Source organism: Perissodus microlepis, chromosome 11 (genome assembly GCF_051167445.1).
Source record: "Perissodus microlepis isolate ML-2025 ecotype Zambia chromosome 11, ASM5116744v1, whole genome shotgun sequence".
In the NCBI taxonomy this organism is placed as follows: domain Eukaryota; kingdom Metazoa; phylum Chordata; class Actinopteri; order Cichliformes; family Cichlidae; genus Perissodus; species Perissodus microlepis.
Window position 1 is genome coordinate 13673878 of NC_140471.1, and position 11575 is coordinate 13685452.

At 40.2% G+C, this 11575-nt stretch overlaps 1 protein-coding gene across 2 annotated transcripts; it reads left to right on the forward strand.

The window, feature by feature from the left end:
- The first annotated feature begins 654 nt into the window (after positions 1 to 654).
- Positions 655 to 10457, forward strand: LOC146377366 (sialic acid-binding Ig-like lectin 10). Of its 2 annotated transcripts, none has more exons than XM_084944823.1 (19): positions 655 to 789; positions 855 to 965; positions 1685 to 1783; positions 1926 to 2037; positions 2143 to 2288; positions 2358 to 2478; positions 2882 to 3018; positions 4007 to 4129; positions 4382 to 4528; positions 5035 to 5140; positions 5729 to 5892; positions 6031 to 6180; positions 6331 to 6462; positions 8002 to 8083; positions 8300 to 8348; positions 8486 to 8572; positions 8702 to 8835; positions 9638 to 9760; positions 9901 to 10457. In XM_084944823.1, the coding sequence occupies exons 2-18, from the start codon at positions 917 to 919 to the stop codon at positions 9738 to 9740; spliced, it is 1941 nt and encodes a 646-aa protein (XP_084800949.1). In that variant the 5' UTR covers positions 655 to 789; positions 855 to 916; the 3' UTR covers positions 9741 to 9760; positions 9901 to 10457. The 2 variants fall into 2 exon arrangements, with proteins under 2 accessions (XP_084800949.1, XP_084800948.1); XM_084944822.1 differs by having other exon boundaries at positions 900 to 965.
- The last annotated feature ends 1118 nt before the right edge of the window (positions 10458 to 11575 follow it).

Below are 11575 nucleotides of genomic sequence, written 5' to 3' on the forward strand. Positions count from 1 at the left end.
AGCTATCCCTGAAATAAAGGTGGTCATGGCAAATATTTGACTTTCAAGCTTATTAGTTTTACAAACCTCTTTTCTGCCTTGTATGCTGTATTTCCATGTATGATTGCATATGTTTCACACAGTTCCCATTTGCCTTTTTAAAAATATTTTTAAAAAAATGAGTGATAGCTCAAGACTTTTTCATAATGCTATAACTACAGAGAAGTAAAAACAATTTAGAAAATCGAGGGAGACGTGTTACAGCAACAACCTGCGACCAGATATGAAAAATTAATGGTCAGTATGCCCCAATTTTGTGCGTATTTAAACCACTTTCAATCAAAGATCTTGGTAGTTCTTTATCACTTCTGTAGTTTGGCTATACTGCGAACTGATTGACCACCTATTTGTACAAACCACCGGTCAATGACATTTAACCTGCAGTAAGAATAATTGCCACATTGCCAAGTGAGATGATCACAAGGATGTCACATTTTCACAGTCACACAAAATAGGAACTGTAAGTCACCAGAGGAGTGACCTTAAAAAAGCTATGGGAGTAAAAGTGAAAATGCTTCAAGATGAAGACAGAGGAGAAATCAGAGGTTACTTTTTCAAACATACTTATACTTCCTCTTCTTCTTCTTCCTCCTCCTCCTCCTCCTCCTGCCCTTTCCGCTCCTCCTGCCAGCCGATTCAGATCACCATGCAACTCTCACCGCTATAAAAATCACCTCCATCACTATCAGGGGTCGCAAACATCCCACAACTCTGTTTGACTGGCCGAGGTGAAAGTAAACCCTCTGAGAGGTGAGTACTTCAGATCTAATTGACTCGATGACTTTTTTTAAAAATTTGACTGACGTGATCTTTAGCGCTCCGTCTGCCCGTGTTTTTCTCCGTCTCCGGTGACATTCCAGCGCTCGTGTCAGCGGAGATGTTGGCAGGTGCGTTAGTTCTGGGCACCATCCTTACAGCTTTACCAGGTAAGAGAAATCACAGAGAGATCAAAGTATGACATTTTTCTTTCCATTTTGTGCATCAAACAAGAAGCAAACTAAACCTTTGTGCATTCTTTGAGATTAATTACTAGATGTGTGGGTTTTTTGTTTTTTTTTATCAAAGATTAAACTGATTTTTATTGAAAAGTATATCACATGCAAAAGGATTTACATGACAGGAGTAAAAAAAACAACAACAGTTTTTTCAGATGTATTGTGCACCAAGGCTTCTGCAGCCAGGTGTCCTTGCCTTTACGCTCAGGTTATTTATAAGTATTGATTGCCTTTTGTGCAACGTAGTCAGCCGAGGCAGGCTGTTAGGAGCACAGGAAGTCACAATGGCTGCTCATCAAGCCTCATTTACACTGCTTCACTTTTATGTGTCCCTCTGAACGGAGCAGTGAGAGCTGTGGTTTGACAGCTTTCCCTCCGAGGAGTCACTCTAACTTGTGGGTTGTTGAGATTTATTCTTTTACTTCCCAAATATGTATTCATTGACCCTGATGGAGCCTGTATTATAAGATGACGTGATGAGATGGTGAATCATACACATGTGGTTTTTGTAGGCTTTCTTTTAACTCTGTGTGTGTGTGTGTGTGTGTGTGTGTGTGTGTGTGTGTGTGTGTGTGTGTGTGTGTGTGTGTGTGTGTGTGTGTGTGTGTTCTTCAATATTTCTGTCTTATACCTGTTTGTGCCCCCTGCAGGCATCCAGAGCAGGTGGAGTGTCTCATTTTCTAGGAAGCAGATCTGTGTGTGGGCAGGAACAACCGTCACTCTGCCCTGTCGATATGACTACCCATCAGGTACAGAAGATGGGTATGGTAGATGGGTTCTGTACTATCAGATAAACGCTGGATAGTAAGAAATAGTATAAAAATGTAAAGCGTTGAAGAAAGATGAAATTTGCAGTTTTTGTTTATATGTTTGTTTTTATGATCTTCACAGGTCACACTGTAAAGCGGGTCATGTGGTTCCGTGTGTCTGCTGAGGGTCGCAGGGAGTTCACCCACCACACCGACCCAAACCAGATCAGCCTGTCATACCGCGGACGCACACGGTGGGACCACCCACACATCACAGATGCATTAAAGTGAAAGTTTGGTTGTGAAAGTTCTTTTAACTCGAAAGAAATAATGTGTTTTAATATAAATCTATCTTCCAGTTATACTGGGGGTAGCTACTCCAGCTGTTCAGTCCAGATTCGCGGTGTAAAGCTGAGTGATGCTGGTCAGTATCACTTCAGATTTGAGACAGATCAGCCCCTGGGGAGATGGACCTCCCCGGACACCATCACTCTGGATGTAACAGGTAGGTCCACACTAATGAAAGTTGCCATGACTGCTATTATGTAATAAGGTCTTGACAGCTGTGTTTCAGACCTCCAGGTCCAGCTGCATCCAGCCAGGCCTGGCAACATGTTCGGCTTCGGAGAGACCGTGTTTGTGGGCTGCCAGGCCAGAGGATGTGCTGCTCCAGGAAGGAGCCTTGCGCTCTACAGGTGCGTGAGTGTGCATGTACACAGTACACACCGTACATGTCTCTCAGCTGTTATTAGAGTAAAGTTAGAATTATGTTGTTTGTTGTTGGTGGCTGTAGCTCAGGGGGTAGAGGAGGTCATCAGCTAATGTGAAGGCTGGTTGTTTGATCTCTGGCTGCTCCAGTCTGCATGCCAAAGTATACTTGGGCAAGATACTGAGACCCTAGTTGCTCTCCAATGCATCCATCGGTGTGTGAATGCTAGACAGAAAGCACTTAAGCATAGAAAAGTGCTTGAGTGAATGGGTGTGAATGAGGCATGTTGTGTAAAATGCTTCGAGTGTTAGAAAAAAAAACAGTCTGTTGAGCATTTATAAAAACCAGTCCATGTTAAGTGTAGATTTTATGTGCTGTTGTGCACACAGGAATGGTCTAAACCTCGGCTCTTATGACAAATGGATGATCATTAACCGCTTTGACCAGCAGCATGCCGGAGCATACACCTGTCGACCGATCCCACCCCAGAACGTACAGTCTCCATCACTCTCACTGGCACTGGGACGTAAGCAACCTCAGCCAACCAAACCTGAAAGCTTTTCATATCTTCTACTTCATCACTTCATGTCATGTTCACAGGCATGTAGGAGGATATGCCTGGAATAGCTGGAAAATGTAACTGCTGGAAAGATCAGCAATTAAATTTTCAGATTTTACTGAACTTCACACATATAGGGCATATATGCATGTTATTGGCCCTGATAAACGTTAAATTGTGTACAAACCCATTAGGATGCTGTGCACAATGTAAATCTACACATAACGATTTATTTATAAATCAATTAAATTTTATATTTAATTCAAAATCATACAAAGACTACATAAGTATGTTACACTAATTTTTTTAATCATGTCATAGCTAATGAGGTTACCAAGTAATGTGCAGAAAAAGGTCCTTTCAGAATAAAATATAGTGTGGCTAAACAGTTCAATAATTCCACAATGAAGTCTTCAAGTATCCAGAGAAAATATCCGAACCTTTAGGGACAAGGTTGAAAACCAACACTGATTGCCCTCCAAAGAACATTTGCAAAAACTATCCTGAGGTCTGACCAACCAAATTAACTTTAATCTTCTTTCTTATTACAGTGAAACAATGCCAAACTACATTCTAAATGTACAGCATGGATTTGTAGAAAAATGGAAATAGAAACATTTTGAACTCCACGGAACAAAAATACAACAGAGTTGCCCCTAAACTGCTGTGCTTCTGCAATCCAAAATCAACCAAGAAAATACTTTTTATTCAAAACAACAACAACAACAACAACATCTGCTCTCCTCAGATCACAAACATGTAATATACTGCACACATGCTCTTGTTACCAAATTCGCAATGAGCATATTCAATAAAATTCGACTAGTTCAGCACTTGATATGTTGTCTGTACTGTTTTCTGTTAAATACAGGGTTTTCATTTTGTTATACTTACTCATCTTCTCAGGTTTTTGGTAATGGGGTTGTCCCTCTTTGCTCTTTCTCATGCTCACCAGATGGTCCTCGCTTCACCTCCATCGCAGTCTTTCCAGTAGGAGAGGTGTCAGAGGGCAGCTCTGTCACTCTGACCTGCAGCAGCGATGCAGCTCCGCCTGTCGAGAGCTTTGCTTGGTTCAAAGGTACCGGACTCACCTCTGTTCATTGTATTTAAATTATATGTGATACATCCACGTCCACCTGATTGAGATGGATGGACTAACTGGTTGATGACAGTTACACATAAGTAGACATAATAATGAAAAATTTGTAGAAATAAGAAATCAAAACTAACTGAAGTTTTGGAAACAGTGTACTATAAAAGAAAACACATTTCTTGGATTATGACCACACTTAAATTTTATGCCTGCACTAATCCTTTGTGTGTTTTTCAGACATGGAGAGTGGGAGCATCCCAGATAGTTTCAGGCCTCAGCTCCACCTGTCCAACCTCAAATATACAGACAGAGGAGAGTATTTCTGTGTAGCCCGTAACTCACTGGGAACGGATCGCTCCAAAGCGCTTCTACTCAATGTCACTTGTAAGTTTGTTGCATGTTTTTATTAATGTCACAGAGACAATCTGCCCCCAATTAAACCAATCAAAATCATGTGTTTAGTGATAGATTGGTGTCATTTTCTGTAAATGGTTATTCTAGTCGGGGTTTTATTCTAGTTCTTATTGTGTAAATCTGTCAAAGGGCAGTCTGGGTTAAACTGATTAAGCAACGATTCTATTTTAAGCGAGATATGAAGCGAGTACTCAAATAAATGTCATATGGATAAAGGAACAGGAAGTGATACAACCTCAACTCAGACAGTTTTTTTTCATACTGTTCCACACAGATTAAGTTTAATAATCAAATAAAAAAGCTCTTTCAGCTGCTCTCTTGCCACAAGGGTTTGTCACAGTGTTTAGCTCTGTGTGTTCGATTTGGAAATTTATGCTGGACGTCCTTACTGACACAACCTCAAAGAGAATTTTCATAATCACTATAAATAATAGCATCTTTTTTTTTCTTTTTTGACTGTCTGTCCGCTTCTTTAGACTCTCCAAAGAACACTCATGTGCTGGTGAGTCCTCGAGGGGATATGAGAGAGGGCTCATTTGCAAACCTGAGCTGCGTCAGCCACGCAAACCCTCCTGCCAACAGGTACGAGGGTACAGCAACAACCAAGTTTAATTCTACTACGTATTCTTTTCCTCATCTTGGTGTTTTTCCTCATCAGTATCATGATTCTCTCACGGCTTTTCACCACATTAAAATTATGTAAATTCAAACTTCAGTCTTGTTTCTCATTTAAAAGTGGATAGTTTGCAAGTCCTGAATTATTTTATTATTTCTTCACCGAACCCCCCCCCCCCCCCCCCCCCCCCCCCCAGCACTATCAGTCATTAAAAATATAAGTAAGTAAAGTTTATTTAGTTAGCACATTTTGTGGCCATAAAAGGCACAGAGTGCTGTACAGCAATTAAAACACTTTAATAACATCAATAGAGAAACATCTTAAAACAGAATTTTAAAAAATACTTAAAGACAAATGAATGTCAACAGCAGGCCTGATTATACCTGTTCCAGGGTCTGGGTGCCACAGACTAAAAGCCCCTGTCCCCCCTAATCTTCAGTCTTCTACCAGGGAAAACTAACAAAAAATGATTGCTTCATGTTTGCCCAGTCCCATGAATCATTTTCACCCTAATCATCATCATCCCCACCACCATAATCACCTCTCTGCTACAGGTATGCTTGGTATCGTATCATTGGTGACCAGGTGATTGCTAAAGGTGCCTTTCAGAACCTGACATTGTCATCTGTGCGTGCTCACCATGCTGGTCAGTACTACTGCAGAGCTTCAAACGGATTAGGATACCAAACATCACCTGTTGCTACTCTCACTGTGCTGTGTAAGTAATGAATGTGTTGGCTGGCTTCGTGTCGTTTAGCAGTTTTGTCTCAGTTTCTGCTCTGCTTGTACTCCTGTGGCTTTTTCTTCATAGAGTAAGGTTTGAAGCTGTCTTAATTCTTTCTTATTCTCTCTCAAGATCCCCCTAAGAACACTTCAGTTCTGGCTCGTCCCTCCAGTGTTGTGGATGCTGGCAGACCTTTGACCTTGACCTGCAGCAGTCAGGCGAACCCAGCAGTGGACAACTTCACATGGCACCGATTAGCTCTGGATGGAGGCGCTGTGCAATGTCAGCATATAAAAACTAACTAATACATTTTAAAGCATTTATACAAAGGCAACATTTCCATCTGTAGGATCCTCCGCAGGAAATATGTTATATGAATTTGTGTTGCGGCATGCATAAGAAGAATCTCCTTTCCTGTGCTCTGACATGCAGCTTGGGTCACCAAGTCTGGTCCTGTCTTTACCATCTCTGAGGTTGGCCCGAGTGCAAGCGGTCAGTACTACTGTGAGGCCAGGAATCGAATTGGAGCCCACAGCTCTCCAGTCCTCACCGTAAGAGTCAGAGGTACAAACGCATTCACATTTGTTACATGTCTGTCAACAGGATGTTATCAAGCATAGTTTTTTTGTTAGTTTATAAAAATCATGGCTGTAATTTTTAACCACAGTGCAACTTTAAAGAAGGACATGTTGTTTGGTCTGCCCGCCACTTTGGCTGAGACTGAAATATCTGAACAAAGATGAAATTATGTAGGGACATGAATATTCTTAAAGAGGATCCAAACACTGATTAACTAGCAACACCTACAGACTATAAAAAATATATATATATATACATATATAAAGATGTGCATGGTTTGAAGCCTCAAGTTTAGTGTATTTGTTGTTATATGCAGCCAAAACTGATTATGACAGAGTGGAGTGCTAAGTTACCAGCTAACGCCTCCTGCTGTGGTTAGCAAAGTGCTTCTGCAAACAGACACATATCCCTGCTAATTAGAGCTAACATGAAAATAAAATGATACTAGAATACTGTTCACCAAATGTGTGTGAAACAAGCTATAGTTAATAAGCACAGTTAATAAGAAAAAAATGAAGGATATTCATTATATAATTGCTTTAAAAATGCTACCACAGGCACAATTCCTTCTTATTCTTATTAGCTGAAGCAATACATAGCTAATAGCTAAAGCGCTATCAGAGAGCAGAAAAGCAGTTTAGCAGTTGGTTTTAGCCAAACATTACCAGCATAGGTAGTTTTAGCTAGAAAAACTCCCCCCAAAAACATTAATAATAACATAAATATCTGCACAGTTTTCAATAAAGAGGTATGTTAGCACTATAGACCAAAGCTTTGTTGGTCTAATTCTGCCCAAGTTTAGATTGACTCACTTTTGGCACTAGCTAGCGCAAATGTCCAGTTTCAGAACTTCAGTTTTTGGTACTTTCCTCCCAGGATATTGCTCTTTGGAAGCAGCAAGAGATCATCAAAATGAAAGCTCAAAAATCATTGGAAAGTTTTTAAACTTTGTCCTCACATACACAAGGTACACATTTCCTCCGGATAAACTGTAGTAATTTGGGGGATCTCTTCACTTTTTACACACTCACACTCAATCAGGCGCAGACTCAACAAGGCTTCGAGTATTTATCTGCAATTTTTTACCATAGGAGATGTTTGGATAGATTTTCCTTTGTCTGAATGGTGATGAAACCTTCCTGTCAGTATCACAGGCTCTGGTCTTCATTGTATATGGTCTCATGATTTCTGACTGTTTTTGTATGAGTCATGGTGAGTCACTTAAAGCCCTCTCTCTACAAGGGGGGAGGAGGAGGTGATGAGGTGCTGTGGAAAACGACTCTGTGAGTCTAGACAGCCGAAGAAGTGGAGCTGGGTTTGGAAATCAGGACTGGAAACACAAGACTAAAGTCTAGACGGCGGCTAACTAATGCCGTGCTCTTTCCCTCTTTAGTCACATACACTTTCTATTTTTATTTCTGATGTTCTTCTTTTAGCTTGCGGCACTTCTGTACTCCATCATTTCATCTCCTTTCTTCCTCCCTCTAGTCACACTGATAACCCTTGTAATCCTTCCATTGGCAGGTCGTTTAAAGGTCATTGCCTTGGCCTCAGCAGTGGGTGTTTCTGCTGGACTCATCACACTGACAGTGGCTGTTATGATCAGGTGACAGGAAGTACACTGCTATTTATCCATTACTACTCCTGAGCTATTTCTGTGATCTTACGCAGACATAAAAAAAGCACAATTTCTTCCTCTGTTTTATAGAGGAACATATGACAGTTTTGTCAGTTGCTCGTTTTTCTTCCCTTTGGCTTATTTGTATTAGTGTTGTTAGAGGGGTTGTCACTTGCTAACCATCCATTTTCTTTACCTTCCCAGTAAAAACATGCACAGAGTAGACACAGAGTCAGTAGAAGTGACAAACAAGGTACGGTGATCTTTGTTTAATTGGTTTTGATCAGTTGTGGAATTGCTCTATCTCTTCATTTCTTGCTGTAGTTTTGCTGTAAGTCTAATTCTCAGTTTTCTCTGCTGTGTGTGTGTTTTCGTGCGTGTCCCCCACAGTGTCCATCAGTGACAGCTGACACTATGTTTTATGAGTCAGCTGAACATATCTACCCAGTGAGGAAGGGCAAGATGTCCGACATACCGGTGAGAAAACATTTACGAGGCATACGTGGCTATGGATGAGAAATGCAGTTTTTGCATTTGTGTGTGTGTGTGTGTGTGTGTGTGTGTGTGTGTGTGTGTGTGTGTGTGTGTGTGTGTGTGTGTGTGCAGGAGGAGCCAGAGGATTTGAGTGACAGCTCCCATCCCTCCATTGTTCCTCTGAAGGATGCTCCACCAATCACAGAAGGTCAAAGTTGCAGCCTTGCCTCCAACTACATCACTGTGCACTACTCCAGGTTGTCCAGGTACAGCATACCTGCATATCTTTTTCCCATACTACGCAAACTACAAACCTTCCTCATCCCAAAGGTCCCACCCAATATATAAAAAAAATTAAATTTAAAAAACATACACTCAAAATTAGCCTAGTGCAATTGTTTTCAAGCAGTTAAAATAAATGATAAACAGCTGCCACATGTATAAGAACTTATTAGCATTCCCTCTGAGCCTGAATTAGATTTTTCCCAGTTTAAAAAAAAACATCTTTCAGCCAAAGTGATGTAGCTGGAGCGTGAGGACAGCAAAATTCTACATCAACAATGAAGTAAATGCATTAACATCCATCTGCTTACGACTAAGGTTTAGAGTGGAATCCTCAGAGACCAAAAATGGCAGCTAGTGGACAAGATTTCAGCGCAACGATCAAAACATGCGCAAGCACCTCAAAATAAAAAGTCCATCATGACTGAGCTGGTAAAAAACATGCAAGTTAAATAACGGGCAGAGGTATTAAAAGGGTCCCGGGATGTGTTTTAGATCGTCTTGATTTTGACAAATGCAATCTGTATACGGTCTTAACCTGAATAAGAGAGAGTCTTTTTCATGAGGGTGAGGTATGAATTCTGCCAATTACTTTTCCCCAGTAATCGTCCCCAAATTTAAGACCCACTTCCTGTTTCACTGTCGATTTGTTTGTCCAACATTTAGGTCCACAGTACTATTGTTACTTTTGCTGTTTTCTACTATTGCTTTATGTTATGTTGACCTGTTACTTTTATGATATGATGTGAGATGAACTAATGTGGTTCCTGTTTGCTGTCCGTGCAGCACAGATCAGGTGCAGGTGCACAACCGGCCACTGGGTGCTGATAAAAAACCAAAGGATTCCTCCAAAGTTGTTTACACTTTACTGCCCCAGCCTCGTCACTAACCAGGAGGAAGCAGCTTCAGGTAAGTCACTTACAGCTGCTCGTGTCAAAAACCCCAACAGCACTGTGATGTAGGTTTGTTGTTGCTTTTCTTACCTGGACACGCTCCCTGTTTAAGTGCAGGTTTTATATTTTATTCTATTCTCCTGTTTTCTTTCTTAGCTGAATGGCACATCAGCTTTCCTCATTTGAGCAAATCACTTTGCTTCTGTCCACTCGAGGGACAGGAGACTCACCCTGGTGACACCGTACACCGTTTTGGATCAGACACTCGGATTGTGTCACATTATGGATTCACTAAGAGAGAAGCATGTGTTCTTTCCAGGAGTCCAGCTCCTAACTTTGCTGTTTCTTTCTGTGCACCTGAACAGCAATAACACTGAATGCCTTTTTGCTTGCACTCCACGTTGCAGGTTGCCATATTTCTAGTGTTGCCTGTTTGTTGATACTTAACAGTGGAATTTTTGATGACCAAGTATTAGCGGTTGCTACTTTATCATTTGCAGTGATGATTTGTATGAAAATAAGAGCTTGATATCTGAGGGAGAAATCGTGTAGAATCATTTTTGACATGCATAAAGGATATACAGCACTTCACATTGATGAGTTCCCGCACTGATTGATCTTCTCCACTAAATTTAGATGTTTGTGCAGTTGATAGAGCTTGTATTATATCCAATCAATGCAAATGAGCTGTCAATAAAATCAAATCAAATCAATCAGTTGTGCATGTCTGCTTTTCTTTGCTGCTGATTTTAAAATATCATCTAATTTATTTGTAATAAAATAATAAATATTTCAAACAATTAACTCTCACAAGAATCTTATGTATTTATCTATGACTGTGTACTTTGTGAACGGTTTTCACCAGACATTTGAGACTTTCCACAGTGACATGGAACGACTCAAGAACGTCTTGTTTCTTGTGGTGATCCACGTCTTGTTTTGCTGTTTTGCAACACTTTAGATTTTAAGCCTGAAAAGGAAAAATAAGCACATATTGGGTCTCATTCACTAACCTAAATGTTCTTATTGTGCAAAAAAAAAAGAAGTGAAAACCTCAAACATGAACCAGTATTGTCCCAGTTATCACCGCGTTTGTCAGTTGGATTCACTCTCAACTACTCCTGACTGCTACCATAATCTCCACACCAAACCCTCTTTTCTCTATATGAAGAAATCTCTTTTTCTTGAAATTAATGGAAATCAATTCATAAATGAAGTCTGACTGAAGCAACTGAAACTATAGTCTCTGAAGAAAAAGTGCATTTTTACTCTAAAGTGATTGTTTCCCTTTTTTTAAGAAGAAAACACCAGGCCTGGGCTGGAATATATCTAAATTGATAATGGGAAATAAAAGAGCAACAGATCATAATAAAAAGGTTGAGGACAAGGACGTGTCAGCCTCAGATGAGAAACCGCACTGCAGTTATTGAAAAACATCCACTTTCACGAGCAAAGCTGGGACAGTGTCAAGAAATGAAACTATACTCTTCATCTTCCATACTTGCTGGATGGAAATGAAGAATATTTTAAGATGAGATAAGATTAGACACCACAATGCCTTTGTTAGCTGTTATATGCTTCTTAATAAAAAGGTTAAAAGTGTTCACATTTGTCACATATTTCATTTTAATTCTGAGCACTTTAAGCTTTTAGTGTTTTGGAAACCTTTGAATGATGAAGAAACTGATAATAACCAGTATTAGTACTAGAATTAGTAGTTGTAGTGTTCAGTTTAAAGATGTGTGACTAAATCTTCTAAGACATCCAGGCTTTTATCATTTGTTCATATGGATGCTCTGAAGCGCTTCTACATTTGCTCATAGAGTACGAA

Excerpts from the sequence above, each read along its gene's own strand:
- LOC146377366 (XM_084944823.1), top strand. The coding sequence starts at position 917 with ATGTTGGCAGGTGCGTTAGTTCTGGGCACCATCCTTACAGCTTTACCA. Across the intron at positions 2,038-2,142 it reads TCATACCGCGGACGCACACG|TTATACTGGGGGTAGCTACT; the intron begins GTGGGACCACCC and ends TCTATCTTCCAG. Across the intron at positions 3,019-4,006 it reads ACTCTCACTGGCACTGGGAC|ATGGTCCTCGCTTCACCTCC; the intron begins GTAAGCAACCTC and ends CATGCTCACCAG.